Source organism: Rhodnius prolixus, unplaced genomic scaffold (assembly GCF_049639745.1).
Source record: "Rhodnius prolixus isolate KJV_2025 unplaced genomic scaffold, Rpr scaffold_27, whole genome shotgun sequence".
NCBI classification, from domain to species: Eukaryota; Metazoa; Arthropoda; class Insecta; order Hemiptera; family Reduviidae; genus Rhodnius; species Rhodnius prolixus.
Genome location: NW_027411607.1, coordinates 333869 through 349853, shown reverse-complemented (window position 1 = coordinate 349853; position 15985 = coordinate 333869). Strand labels below are relative to the sequence as shown.

At 39.9% G+C, this 15985-nt stretch overlaps 2 protein-coding genes across 3 annotated transcripts; both read right to left on the bottom strand.

Moving 5' to 3' along the window:
* Positions 1-703: 703 nt before the first annotated feature.
* LOC141455186 (uncharacterized) lies at positions 704-2148 on the bottom strand. Of its 2 annotated transcripts, none has more exons than XM_074130048.1 (2): positions 1817-2148; positions 704-1588 (listed from the first exon to the last, which is right to left on the bottom strand). In XM_074130048.1, exon 2 carries the CDS (start codon positions 1218-1220, stop codon positions 723-725), a length of 498 nt encoding a protein of 165 aa, XP_073986149.1. In that variant the 5' UTR covers positions 1221-1588; positions 1817-2148; the 3' UTR covers positions 704-722. The 2 variants fall into 2 exon arrangements, with proteins under 2 accessions (XP_073986149.1, XP_073986148.1); XM_074130047.1 differs by having other exon boundaries at positions 704-1560.
* Positions 2149-7247: 5099 nt separating this feature from the next.
* On the bottom strand, positions 7248-8660 carry LOC141455129 (uncharacterized). The gene has a single exon (XM_074129986.1). It carries the CDS (start codon positions 8658-8660, stop codon positions 7248-7250), a length of 1413 nt encoding a protein of 470 aa, XP_073986087.1.
* Between the last annotated feature and the right edge of the window lie 7325 nt (positions 8661-15985).

Sequence of the window (15985 nt, the reverse complement as noted above, 5' to 3'; positions counted from 1 at the left end):
CTTTACTTGCTCATTCAGTTCGAAAGGCACTACTGCAACGCCTTCTACAGAGCAAGTCCTTCCATTTGCTAGGGTTATCAGTTGGTTCTCCGACGGCTGTAGGTTGATTCCTAAGGGTGCTAGTCTTTTCCACAACCTGTCGTTGATTACTGTTCTCGTTGACCCCGAGTCGAGTAATCCACAAACTGAGATACCCAACAATCTCACTTGAAGAAAAGGCCTTCGATCTTCAAGGTTTGGCTTGGTTAGTCTATGTGATATTCCGTAACAGAACATATTCCTGACCACCTCCACCCACTCCAACCATTCTGTATCTTCCCTGGCTAATCTTGGGCGGCTGTGTTCTGAGGTGGTCTGTGCCGACCCTTTTGGTCCGTTTCCCGCTTCATTCTGTTTTGGCCCGCAGCGAGTACATCCTTGTGTGCTGACTTTTTGAAGCCCACACCTTCCACAAAATTGTGTCCTCGGACGGCTGCATGTTCTTGCCAAGTGCCCTATCTGCCCACAATTCCAACAAACGGGGCCTCGGTATGTCGGCGTTTTTCTACCTGGTACCTCCAGAGTTCCGGTTTCTCGAATAGCTGACACCTGGGGTAGCGGTTTCCTGGTTCGATAACCAAATGTGGGTTCAAGTAGGCCTTTAACAGGCGGCTCTCTATTCTTGCCGCTCTCTGGGTCCATACCTCAAGATTGCAGAGAACTGATTCCAATTCCTTCACCGATTAATAGGTAGCCTGCGCGAGGTGAGGTAGATGATCTCTCTTAATATTTTTCTCCAGTATTCTCAGCTTTTGTTCTTCTGTCAGAGGAGTGCTCAACCGATTAAATAGACTTGCCATTTTGGCTATGAACAACGACGGCGTCTCGTCAGACCCCTGGGTTCGTCTGCGTATTTCTTCCATGAGCCGGTCGTCATAGTCAGGATCCTGAAATGTTTTCTTTAATCCGTGCACCAACTCTTGCCACGACGAAAATTCTCGCCCCTTCGCTCTGAACCATATTTTTGCCATACCTGTTAACAAATCATCAAACCCTCGAAAAACCTCTTCCTGCGATACACTTCGTGAGACCATCCGCATATCGACGTCTTCCAAAAATTTGGCCAAGGTGCATCCTGTCTCTTCACCTGAGAAAGTCAGGCCCCACTTGTATAACTTCGTGTCCCTTCGCGAAGCATGTGGTACGTCATTCCTAGTAGCCATGGAGACGGTAGCTTGCATATCGGGGTGGTAATTGGGTCTGGAATTTCTTTTATTATTTGTTTTGTCGGGCCCCACGTTGGGCGCCAAATTGTTACGTCACCCTCTGCAAATACCTCTGGGCAAGGCAAGCTCAGTGGAGACGGGGTGGGTAAGGAAACGAAAGGGAAGATAAGGAAGAGCAAATATTATGACTAATAATAAGCCCAATAATAATAAGGGAAAATAAAAATAAAAAAAATAAATAAGTAAAATTGGAATTAAAAAAATTGTTACCTAGTAACAGCTCCTCGGGTAGCGAACCTGCGTTGCGCGACTCTATAGGCCGATACTCGAACCAGGCAGCCACACTAATATTCTACTAAATATTTAAATTCCATATACATGTGCTGTTGTTTCTAGGAGAGGTTCAAATAAAAGATTCAGGGTTAAGAAAATACTTATTATTGTTCACAAAACCAAAAATTCTCTTTACAAAGAAATACAAAAACAAACCCTACTTAATGCTAAATTTAGGGAAACAAAATAAGAAGCGAACTTGATTGATAACGTTATGAAAAGAAATTGTCATTAATACAACACGAGAACTAGTCCCACTCTTAACAAAATTGTCTCACCTATATCAACCCCAGGCCTGGTTTTGATATCCGTCGGCACTTCTCTTCAGTCTTCTTATTAGAAGGTCACCACAGCTCAGGCGCTATTCCGTCCCGCTCCCTTGCGAGAAGTAGAGATTCTTCGCTTGCGGAATACCCTGGATTAGCCAAATTCCACCTGGGTGATTTCTTTATCTTCCCATTTGTGTTGGGACTAAACCCAAACGGTACAGCATCCAATTCCCAACTCGTAATGTTTTTTCCCGATCGCCTCAGTCTCTCCCATATGTTGCTCGCGTCGCTTGTCTTTTTCCGCTGCCCTCTTCACACCACCATGTGCTCTTCAAGTATAATTCCATTAACGCATTCTTTATTTCTCTTAAATTTCCTAGGCTTATTTTCTTACTCCCCAATTTTACCTGACCCTCACTAACTAAAACGCACAAAATCCAGAGATAATTACAATCATACTGTAAAAATTATTTTTTTATGGAAAAGCTGTTACATGGTAACAGGGCATCGGGACACGGAGTGATAAATGGAAAGACAGTTAACACATAATTTCTTCTCCACCACAAAATTACATTTATCACTCACCGACATATTCAGGTATTTATTACACTTGGAGAGTCGGTGTGAATCCCCGCAAAGGTAGCATTGGAAGGTCGAAGAGGTTGAGGAAGCTGGGGCACGGGAAGTAGAAGGAGTCATTTTCCGGACTGGTGAGGAGGGGGCGATGGTCTTCTAGGAGGACGGGGCACAAATCTCACAGATTTGGGCGTGTAGCCCTTGACCTGATTTGGGGAGTGCACAACTCCGGTCCCAGTCTTCCGTACAGGGGAAACAACGCGAGGTTTATTAGTAGGAGGAGGAGAAACTTGACTATGAGTAGGCTGGCCTACGGAGACAGGTACTGATCGACCAAGGGTCAATTTCGGTGCAAATCTGTCTTCTTGGTCTTTGAGAAAATCAAGCACCTGGGCACTGGTGGGTAGTACATCAAATGAACCCAAATACCTTTTCCTAAATTCCTCCTGGTGGGCAGGGGAGAGGACGGAGTGAATGACATGACATAACAGGAAGTCGAGTGGGTGTGGGAAAGAGTCCAGCATAATCTGTAGGCGCGACAGCCACGCGATGCAGGTTTCTATACTGGGATCCGCTCCCGAATAATTGCAGGAAGTTCTCCATGGTGGCACTGGCGAGGCGGAGCCTTCCTTCATACCGGGAGTCGAGCATCTCCTAGGCATGACGGTAGCCCTCCTCAGAAGATGTGGCGTTTTGAATGAAGGATAAGGGGGGCCTCGTAGTGAAGATCTGAGCGCTTCGAGGCGCCTGGCAGCACATAAGGACAACTTATGGATCTCGGATTCAAAAGTCGACTTGAAAGCTTTATAGCGAAGGTTATCACCCTCGAAGGGGGTTATACTGGGAATGATCAACTCCTGGAGCTGTCGCCGAGCTAGCTCAATGACCGAGTCCTCAGTCCCTGGGGCTGGGGACCTTTGACTTGGCGGGGTGGAGTGAGTTACGGGGGTTGCTGCTAATAAGGGCAATACAATAGCGAGCTGAGCTGACTTTGCTAGCTCGTGGCTTTCCGACAAAGACAGGGCAAGAGGGCCACTGACATGAGGGGGCAAGGCACGCAACTACTCCCTTGCTTCCCTGTCCACAGTCTGGGACAGCGTGGAAAACATGGAAGAGTAATTGCGACCCAGCTCCAAGGCCTCAGAGGAACTAAGGGGTAACTCCCGGACACTTCTGGTCCATTGCTCCAGTCTGGCGACTAGATGCTTGCACCTGACTACGAGCACATTGGAGTCATAGTCCGACGGAAACGGGACTCGAGGAGTCTCCTCCAACGCCGGATGACTGGGGGAAGCTTGAGTTAGGGGAGGGGTGACTTCACTTTGTTCTTCCATTTAAGAGGAGAGGGTTTGAAGAAAGTTAAACAACAAGGGCCCACAATGAAGCTAAAAGAAATCAAAAAACCAATAACAATTGTACCAGCGGACGTTGATGAAGATACCTACAATGAAACGGATACAATACAAAAATGAGTACAATAATTAAAGTATTTTTAAGAGGAATTGACAGTTTCCTCAACAGAGGCAGCCCAAACAATAACTATTAAAAGAATACACAAAGCACAATGTTACAATAATAGTACACACTATTGATAGCATAGAAACAATTGCAATAAGACAAAAAATATGCAATTCAAAAACATCAAAATTACACGCTATACATTAAACCAAAACATAAACGAATAAACAAAAATAGACTAACTTGTGCCATGCACAACACCAAGAGGTGACAATCAACAAGAATTTTTTTTTTTTTTTTTTTTTTAATTAAAATTCACTTAAAAGTACTTATTCAATTTTTTTTTTTTTATTGACTATATTTAAAGGTATCTCAAATGGTTCCCGGGTTTCGGCACCATGTATATTAGTCTGTTAGGGGGGGGGGCAATGGTTTTAAATAAGTTCTAGAAAATTCAAATTTAATTAAGTCAAATTAGGTTCAGGAGTGGGGGACACCACCAACATTTGAAATACCTTTAACGACAAAATACTCAAGTTTATTTTACAAAATAGATGAACAATTAAGACATGTACAATACGATTAAAACTGTTTAATTGTGGTTTACTGAATACAAGAACAATTGTTGATACGCCCAAGACGATTGACACTGTTTAATTCTATTTTACAAATAAAAGAATGATTGATAATGCGTACAAGACTGTTATACGCAGTTCCTTCTGTAATACGGCCACTGTATCAAAGGAATACAATTGTAGGAAATATAAGTGGACCAGGCTGGGCACATGGAATTACTTTTGTACATTACAATACCAGACTGGCATGAGGGTATAAATAGGATACAGGGAATATGAGAACCCCAGACGGGGGTAGCCTATAGTTCTTCTTAATGATAATTTACAAAACTTACATACATTTATCTTATCAAGGGTACATTGTCTTAATACCATTAGGTTTAAATATCCCTTCAACTATGTACAATTTTGTAGACACAAAACACCGACAGAATGTTAAAAACGTTTTTTGGACGCCACAAGATGGCCACACAACTTGTTGCTTCACTTCCAACATACATCCAGCTGTGACGTCACAAGGGGGGCACATCGCCTGCATCGCACCAACCCCCTGCACACCAATACTGCCAACCAAGGGCCGACGCTGATAAAAATTCTGACCCAGGGGGGCCGCAGCCAGTGCGGGGACCAAACACTTACCAAACTTATAATTGGTTGGTTGTATTAAATTTTGTCCATGAGCTCTGAAGGTTTCCTAGGATTTGTTATAATAGATTGTTTTCCTTGGATTCAAAACCAGGAAATATTTATAAGTACAACTGGGTGTCCCAAGTCAAAAAGATATTTTTGGATTTAAACTGTGAGCACCTTTGGAATGAGCAGTCTGCTGATAACTTTCGAAAAAGAAAGAAGGAAGTTCTAAACCTACTGCTGAAAGAATTGCGTGAAGCAGATTATAATAAGTTGGCTACCTCTCAGTTAAGCAGAGTTTACAGCACACTTCTATAGGCCAGCCGCTGACTCTTCCCAATTCTCACTTACCTGACCAATAATCCTATACGCGCACACACACACATACACACACACACTCACACAGAGATATGACCAATAAACTATTTGACCTAAGCTAGAGTATCAATAGCCAATCTTACCATTACTCAGAACTGCATCACAGGACAAATTCTTTAATAAATTATTTACTGTAATTTACATCAATTACGGCAGGGCCGTAGGCGAGAAATCGCAGGTAAACAAGAGGTCACACAAGTTTTTCCAAACAGTTTTGACCTTGTCTCACTTCCAGCAAGTCCCAACTCAGAATGAGTAAAATAATTAAAATCCTTTTTTCCCAAATAAAAATCACACAGCCGTAATCACATTTTGAAAGAAAAGCAAGCATTGCAACCAACAGGGTCCGTACTATTTTGTTGCGATCTCGTGCAGATAGTTGGGACACCATGATGACCATGTACAGAGCAATTGTAAGAGCAACATTCCTGTACAGTGCCGAGCTTTGGGGTTGCCTTTATAATGAACGGGTTGAAGCATGTCAAACGCGTTTCTTGAAGAGCATGTTGTCTTTGCCCGTTAACACGCCTCATTATTTGGTTCGATTGGAAACTGGATGCGAATGGTTGAGAGTGATGCTGTTTAGGGCAATGCTTAAGTGGTGGATAAAGTTACTCAAAATGCCTGATTCTAGATTGCCTAGAATTTGTTTTTTGAATGCGGTTAGAACGGAAGGGGGATCAATTGATTACAATTGGGCCTCACAATTGAGATCACTGTTAATAATGGTTGGTGCTGATAGCTTATGGTTGCAGCAAGATTTGTGCTCCGTTCAGTTTAATCTTTCTGACTTGGTGCTGAGAATGAGAAATCATTGTATCTCACTGGATATCAATCGTGCCCTTAATTCTCGGTATAATACAATGTACAGGACTGTGAGTTTGCTTGGCGAGCCAGAGAGTTATCTCCGACTTAAATCTAATTTTAAAAAAATTAAATTTATTTGCCAAATTCGGTTGTCTTCAGATAATTTACTAAGGTTCTCTATCGCGGGTAGGTACTATTCGATTATGGCCAATGATATATGTATTTTATGTAGCAGAGCGCCAGAATCGTTGTACCATATTTTATTTACTTGCCCAGCCTTAAATCATTTAAGATCTATTTATTTGCGCGACTATGAATGCTCCCTCAGCTCACTATTTAGCGATCTCCATCTCATTCATAAAATTAATAATATATATAAATATTTTCTGCACGCCATGTCCCTAAGGGATCTTATAAACTAATTATTATTATTATTTTTTTTTCCGTGATCTGTTTCATTAGATTCATTCTATGTATTCCTTTTTGTTTATTTTATAATTTCTTTTTTCTTTTTATTACCTAGGATTATCTGATCTATTTGTTTTTGTTTCCAACATAATGTCTTTTTTAGTTTTTATAAATTATTTAATTTGAGCCTTGATTTTGTTTTTATTTTGTAATCAAAGATGATTTTTATTTTACTTTCTTAATTTGTCTCCATGCTATTATCAGTTTGTATAATATAGTCTGTACTGATCTTTCTCTATTTGTAAAAACTTATGTTTACACAAATAAATTATTATTAATAGTTTAATAGTTAAAGATTTATGGACTATTATTTATTTTATTATTTCATTTTATAATCATAAGAGAAATCTTTTGTGCACAATACTATTAAATTTTGATACTTTTCCTTTTATTATTATTATTATTTTATTTTTTTTTTTTTTTTCCAAATCCCTCGCGGCCCGCAGGCAAGGGAGGAACCTGTTTTCTTTATCTGGTATTACGGTTCTAACTGGAACCGGACAATTGTCCTATGATAAAGACAAAAGAAAAAGAAAAATATGTCCGTGCTAGTCTCTGGCGTCTTCCCTTAGCACTTCCCTTACAATGCGGCAGGTGTGGAGTACCACAGCCTGCTGCATCTCGTATATGATGGTTCTCCTGATTCCCATCATGCAGAGGCCCTCCCCCAGCGACCGCGGCACAAGTCCCGTGGCTGAAATAATCAACGGGACTATCTCCACCCCTGAGACTCCTCTCCATACAGCAGATATTTCTGCCGCCAGTGGCCTGTATTTAGCCAATTTCGTGGTATACGCGCGGGCTATGTTGGCGTCATCCGGGACAGATACATCAATCAGCCACACCCTGCCTGTTATTTTGTTATGCCAGATCACATCCGGCCGGGTGTTGGCGACGGCATGGTCCGTCAGTACCTCTCTGTCCCAGTACAAGAGACACCGCGCGTCTTCCAGCACGGGCAGGGGGTCATACTTGTAGTATGGGGGGGCATCTTGAATCAAACCGAGTTTCTGCGCCAACTCTCTGTGTAGGATCCTGGCCACACTGTTGTGCCTTTGGAGATAGTCTCTTTGTGCCAGCAAGGGGCACGCCGCTGGCAGGTGGTGAACTGTCTCCGGCGCAGCCCGGCATAGTCTGCACCTGACGTCGGCGACACCGCTATCGTTCATGATGCGGTTCCTGTAGTACCTGGTGGGAACAACCTGGTCCTGTATCGCGATGAGGGCACCTTCCGTTTCCGGGAACAGCAGCCCACGCGTCAACCAGGCCACGGACGCCTCCTTGTCAATCAACTCTCCATCTAGTGCTGCCGGGTATTGTCCGTGTAACGCCTTTCTCCGCCAGGTCTCGCCCACGCTAGGTGGGGGCTCATTATCCACCTCCACCCTCGTAGGCTCAGCACTCAAATTCAGAGGGGTAAAACCCGTATCACTAGCAAGCATTGCATCTATCAGCCCTGATCCCCGCCGTGCCAAGAAATACTCCCGCATTCGGTTTACCTGGGCTTCGTGCTGCGCGATTATATCCACAACACCCCTGCCGCCTTCCGCACGTGGGAGGATAACCCTCTCCACCGCCGCCCTGGGGTGGTGCTTGTTTTGCGCTGTCAGCGAAGTACGCATCATACGCTGCAATGCACTAAGTTCTGTGCTGGTCCATCTAATTATCCCAAATGTGTATGACAACACCGGGACACAGAAAGCGTTGATCGCGCGGGTCAAATTACCACTATGAAGCCCACTCCGCGCGACAGCCTGTAGACGTAGGCGAAACTTTGCAGTTACTTCCTGCTTAATCGTGGTGTGCAGGACTCCTTTACTTTGCTGTATGCCAAGGTATCTGTAGCTGTCACCCGACGCCAATGCCTCCATTTCAGTACCGTCCTCCATCACACATGGCGTGGGGTTCACTCTTCCCCTGATGATTGTTTGGGTACGGCATTTGTCTAGTCCGAACTTCATAGTTATATCAGCCGAGAATCGTCGGACTGTATCGATCAAAAGATCAAGGTGGACCTTACGGGCAGCATATATTTTGAGGTCGTCCATGTAAAAGAGGTGTGACAGCCTGCTTCCGGGGGCGGCGGAACCCCATGCATATCCGTATCCGGAAGATTCCAGCAATGCCGATAGCGGGTTAATCGCCAACACAAACCATTATTATTATTATTATTATTATTATTATTATTAAGTAATTATTATTGATAAGCAGATTGTATGTTTTTTAATTTCATTTTATAATTTTGTATATCTAGATGTGCAACTCAACTCCTTGTATGGGTTATGTATCTTAAACAAATAAACAGATATTTTCGTAATTCATAATTTTCGTAATGTTGTGGGAGAAAATGTGAGTATCACATGTGAGTAACTTGTGAGTCTCCAACATGGTTAAATGTGAGAATAAGGTGGTCCTATTTAAGTCTAGAGAGTTGTCAACATGGTTAAATGTGAGTGTAAGGAGGTCCTACATAAGTCTTGTGAGTCGTAAACATGGTCAAAGGTGAGCGTAAAGAGGACCAATATAAGTCATGTGAGTCGTAAATATGGTTAAATATGTGAATAAGATGGTCCTATGTAAGTCTTGTGAGTCGTAAACATGGTCAAAGGTGAGTGTAAGGTGGTCCTATATAAGTCTTGTGAGACGTAAACATGGTCAAAGGTGAGTGAAAGGTGGTCCTATATAAGTCTTGTGAGTCGTAAACATGGTCAAAGGTGAGTGTAAGTTGGTCCTATATAAGTCTAGTGAGTTGTCAACAAGAATAAATAAATAAATCACGACTAAGGCTAACGATTAACTTAAACAACCAAAAGAAACAATTAATGACTAAATTAGAAAGAGGACCAATATAAGTCATGTGAGTCGTAAACATTGTTAAATATGTGAATAAGATGGTCCTGTATAAGTCTTGTGATTCGTAAACATGGTCAAAGGTGAGTGTAAGGTGGTCCTATATAAGTCTTGTGAGACGTAAACATGGTCAAAGGTGAGTGAAAGGTGGTCCTATATAAGTCTTGTGAGTCGTAAGGTGGTCAAAGGTGAGTGTAAGGTGGTCCTATATAAGTCTTGTGAGACGTAAACATGGTCAAAGGTGAGTGAAAGGTAGTCCTATATAAGTCTTGTGAGTCGTAAACATGGTCAAAGGTGAGTGTAAGTTGGTCCTATATAAGTCTAGTGAGTTGTCAACAAGAATAAATAAATAAATCACGACTAAGGCTAACGATTAACTTAAACAACCAAAAGAAACAATTAATGACTAAATTAGTCGTTTCTCAATGACGAGACTAATTAAATTAGTCACCTATTTTTGGACGACTAATGTTATTTAGTCGTGGCTCTTGTCACGACTAATCTGAATTAGTCACCAATTTTACGACGACTAATCTCAATTAGTCGTAAATCATATGGTATTAATCTTTAGTCGTGATAAATTCCACGACTAAAACTAACCTTTAGTCGTAGTTGTAATCGGTCTGTGACTAATTTAGTCATGAGATTAGTCGTTAGTTGTGATTGAAGTTTTGCCCAACTCTGCTGCGCTGTTTACTTTTCGGCCGTATTCCCTCATAAGGAGTTCTTTTAATTTTGCCCAGGTAGTTATTCCTTTCTTCGACTGAACTTGTAGCTTAGCAAGACCTCAGAGTGACTTCCTTGCGAATGTTAGTTTTGAAAATCAATTAGACCTGCCATTTCGGCTACCTCCTCGAGATCCATTTCTGAACTGAATAGTTGTCGTTGGCACTGAAAGTGCGAATGGATTCCTCCAAGTCTCTAAAAGATAGTCAATTTAGGTCTGTTATATACTCGGTATGGATGCTCACTTCTTACAGGAAAAGGTCTGACATCAGCTTCGGCGTCTGTTTCCGCAGGTAATTCATTTTATTGAAAAAACTCAAAATACAAAATACATTTTAATTTATAAAAATAAAAAAAACTTATTGCAGCATGGATATCCGCCTGCCGGGGTTTAGTTTTGAATATAAATCAAATTATATAAATACAAATAAAATAAAATTATACATTTTTTAGTAATTATAAACAATTTTGTGTTGTCGTGAATATGAAATATACAGACCTCTTTCTTTCTTTTTTTCCTTTCTTTATACCAGAGAGAAAAAATAATAATCAAAAAAATTAATTAATAGCCAAAGAATACCTAATAATAATAATAAATAACAAATCAGCAGGTCAATCAGAATTTAACATCCTTGCTTATAAATAAATAGTTTATAAAACAATACTCTCTAAAACAGGGGTGAGCAACCTTTTTAATCAATGGGCCAAATTAAGTTTTAATTTTTTTTGGCGGGCCGCACATATTAACTCTTATTAATAATTTACGAAACTTCGAACGAAACGCATCGCGTCCGTATTGCATGTTTGAACAAGTCACCGACAAGTGTGTATCTCGTCACAAAAAAATCGCGCAGACGCGGCGCGTTCGTATTGCATGTTCAAAAACGTCGTCGACAAGTAACTCGCCATAAAAAAAATATTTCGGTTTAGTATGTATTACCATTTTATTATAATTAATTTTATAACAATATATTGATGGGGGAAAGTCGATAAAATAAATTTAATTTTAGAAATACTTGGCGTGTTGCTCATCCTTGCTCTAAAATAATGCTGACTTTACTGGGAAATTAAGAAAAAAAAAAATTAAATTAAATATCAAAAATTAAATCAGAAATTAAAAACAATTAGAAATTATGAAACTGAGGTTTTTTCAGACCATCATTTTATATCAACAGCAGCTGAATTCACTATTAAGCATCCTCCTGTACTTCCAAGCACCAACTACATATTTAATCAGATTAGTCCAGTTTGGGCCATTTAAGAGAGTTATAAAAAAGTCAAATGAAAGAAATCTTTCACCAAAAACTTCTAGGAGGCGAGGATAGGACAGACCGCTACAAAGTGGAAAGTAACCTCCTGAATCCTATAATTACAGAGGGAACGTTCTCCCTTACCATCAGGTTATAAGGTTTATAGTTGAGCTTCAGCAGTTCTCTCCTCAACCTGATCACCCATCGCACCTCTTCAATACTACTGCACACCTCACCTCTATCGCTCAAATCCGCACACCTAACTTCATGACTCAGCAGCTTGTAAGTAGTGTACCGATGTGAAGCCTGCGCCCTTTCAATTTGCTTAAGATTAAAATTCTCTTTTAGGCGAGCCACTATAGATTGGAGTTTTAAATTAAGAACTTCTCTTTCAGACATATCAAACTAAGGGCAACTCCAGTCTGTGCAGCTACTTTCTAATGAAAACCAAAGAACTTTTTCAACTACATAAAAATACTCTGACCCCACACTTGCGCTGCATAGCAGAGAATGGCTCGCGACACGGCATTAAATATATGGAGTTTCGACTTAAGTGGAATATGTGGTTACATTATCGCTCTTCTCCAGACAAAGTTTATCGCAAATTTAGCTGCCGAAGACTTATCCAAAAAAGTGAGGTGAAGCAAGGACAACCCATTAACCCACTCAACTGGGGAAATGCCATTATCAACCCTATGCCCAAATTTTCTAAAAGATTTCGCCAAAGCCCAAAAATCTTTACTTAGCTTAACGTTTTTACATTTTTCCAGTAAATTCTGATAATACACCGACTTTCTTGCCGCCATTAAACATTTATAGTTTCTGTCCGCTTCGAAGTAGGTTTTTTTAACAATTTGAGAGGAGCTCTTACGACATAAATTAAGTAATTTGCGCGATTTTTTCCAAGCCTTGTGACAACTCCAATCATACCAGGGTTCCCTGAATAGCTTTTTTTGGTGTAACTAGGCCGATGCCAATAGGCAGCTTTCTGAATACATTCAACCAGCTGAGTCAATGCATATTCTGGATCAAATTTTCCAAGATCACTAAACTGCTGAGTCCTCCTAACTAACAGCTCCTGGTATAAACATTTATTATCATTAACCCACCTTATTTGAGGAAGTAAGGGAAAAACTGGTTCATCTAAGCTGCATGATTTTACAGAAAATGTAATTGGGAGATGATCAGAGAACGATTGGCATTCCACTGAGAAATCGCTTATAAACGGGAGGACATTAAGTGAAGCACAGCACAAGTCTATGACGGAACTACCACGAGCTCCTAAATATGTTAAATGGCCTTCAGCGTCACTTTCAGAACGCCCATTCAATATAACTAGGCCATACTCATCACATAAATTTAAAAATATATTCCCTTTTACATTCATCACATTATCTCTAGAACATCTGAAATAGTCCCATCTCTCTGAATCAAAAGGCAGCTCAACACTGATTTCCTGAAGTGATCCAATTCTGGAGTTGATGTCACCCTCCAGAAAGAAATCAACGTCAATACATTCTGAGATAAAATCTCCAATGCCGTTAGTGTTCCTCCCAGTGAGAACAATTTAAATAAGTGGGTATAACAGAATTCAGAACGGTCATTGGCAATACATGAAATTATTTCTAAATTTCTAATTTTAACAAGTCTAATTTTCTGATTTAACTTGTTTTTAATTCCGTATAAAGCACCACCACTGGGTCTACCGTAATTGTGTTGTTTACTAGCTGGTATCCATTTAAGATCAAATCTTCCATCGCAAACGAAACAAATTATTCCTGCGTCGGCGTACTTTTAAAGAGTAATTTTGTAAAATTTTCCAATCAGTCCCCTTTAAACGAGATGACTGTTTTAAAACAATCCATTTTTCATGATTCCGTAAGAATGAGACAAATATGTGCCTGTTCTTCATAGTTTTATTTCCCAGAGGGTGCACATCAACGATTTCCGGTCTTTCTCTAATTTGCATGACATTGAAGAGAAATTCATGCACAATATCCATAAGATTATCTTGATTATTGTAAGAAAGCCCTTATATAATAATATTATTTTTACGAGATTTATTCTCAAGTATTTCCAACCGCCATAATAACTGACGCTCATTTTCCTTAACCGCAGAAATTTCCATTTTCAAAGTCTCTTCTTCAGTTTTTAAACTTCTAATTTCCTCTCTCAGCAAATTAAAATCTTCCTTTGTTGGAAGACGCGCCATTTTGGCATCCATCATTTTGCCAAAAGCTTGCAAAAGTTTGCAATCTTTCATAGAACTTCCCATTTCGTCAGAATTCTTTTCTGAATTCAGCTTTTTATCCGGAAGTGAAGAAAGGGATTCAGGAGAGCTCCTAGTTCTCTTTAAAGGTATTCTTCCCTTAGGTGTTGAATTGGCCATGGATGGAGTGCCAATATGTGACAAAAATTTATCAATTTTCTCTTGGGGCACAAAAAATAATATTTTTAAAGAAAAATTTGTCATTTTGAAAAGTTCAATTTCTGTAAAAATTTTCTGTTCATAAAATAATCAACGATATTAGTAGTATAGTTTCGGGCATTCTAGGACGTTTATTCGCGTCGGGATCGACGACCTCGCAACGCGTCATTCAATTTTTTTAATTTCAATTTATATATTTATTGGCTTCAAATCAAATTATAAAATGTACATATTTACAGGAATAAAGAGGTTTCAGGCGATAGTGCCTATATACACTCAACAGAGCTTAAAATAACACAAAGTAAGAAAAATTAATATTAAATACTAAGGAAAAAAGAAGAAAAAAAACCTTAACTACAAATAAACAGTACTAAAACAAAATATGTTTTAGTCTCTTATGTTTGTATTTTTTGTATGCAAGAGATGTTAGATCGTAATTAACTATATTGGATACATACAAGTGTGTGCTGGCTTCACACAAGCTGACAAATTTTTCTGAAAGAAGGTACACTTGCGTAGAGACACTGGCCACATCAAGTGTGGCATGCATGTAGTCGATTGGTGTCCAGCGAGGGTAGGACCCAATCAATCTCAAACATTTATTCTGCACGCGTTGTAATTTTTTATAGTTTGTGGGGCAAGTATTAGACCAGACTGGGGCCGCATATAGCAATACAGACCGAATATACAGGTAGTAAATTAACTTTTTATTTACAAAATTCAAGTTTGAAGTTTTATTGAACAGAGGAAATAAGCTACACAAAATACCGAGCGATTTGTTGCAAATTGAATTGATGTGTTTTGTAAACGTCAGCTTTGAGTCCAACACAACACCAAGGTACCTGACCTCTCTTTTCCAAGGGAGATCAATACCATTAACTTTTACAAAATTTATGACTTGGGGCCTCCTACGTGTAAACAAAATTATTTCAGTTTTCGCTTCATTGGGTTTTATTCTCCACTTATTAAAATATTTAAAACTTTTTCCAAGTGCAATAGAAAGATGCCTGGCTATTGTATCCACTCTAAAAGACGACAGAAAAAGTGCAGTGTCGTCAGCGTATAACGAGCATTTTGGTCTGAATTTAAGTTTTGTTATGTCATTTATGAAAATGTTAAAAAGTGTGGGACCAAGGACTGAGCCTTGGGGTACACCAGCCGCAATTTTTCTAAAGCCAGAAGTAGCGTTACCAACTGTAACACAAAATTGACGGTGTGTTAAGTAACTGTTAACAAAGTGGACTAAGTACTTCGGAAAGTTGTACTGTATTAACTTATAAATTAGACCATTATGCCATACGCAGTCAAAAGCCTTTTCCACATCGATCAGAGCCATCCCGGTGTGCTTATTTAGATTAAAATTGTGCTCAATTTCGTCAATAACTCTGGCAAGTTGTGCAGTTGTAGAGTGTCCCGCCCTAAAACCGAACTGATCAGGGGACAGAATATTATTATTCTCAATAAATGAACTAAGTCTTTTCAAAACAACACGCTCAGCAACTTTACTGAGACAAGGGAGCAGAGAGATAGGACGATAGCTACTGGGAAGAGTAGCATCTTTACCCACTTTGGGAACTACAATAATTTTGGCGGTTTTCCAGGTTTGTGGAAAATAGCCAAACATCAACATATAATTTATTAATTTAGTTATGTGTATTAAGCTTTTCCTGGATAAGTTTTTCATTATACAAGAGTTAATACCGTCCAAACCTGGGGACTTGCGATTTTTTTGATGAAAAATTATTCTCTTGAGCTCCATTGGTGAAGTAAGTTTACAATCCTCATGCTTGATACAAGGGGTAATAAATTTTCTGACAGCGGAAATTACGTGCCGCGTGAACGAAGGGACACCTAAGTCAGTATTCATGGAATGAACTTTAGCGAAGTAGTCCGCCAATGTGGCAGCTTTGTGTTGGGGACTGTAAGCATAATTATTTAGACTACTCAACTGTCTGTTGTTTGGTGGATGACTATTCAAGGAGAGAGGAGGAACATTCACAGAGTTATGACGTATGCCTTTGACAATTCTAAA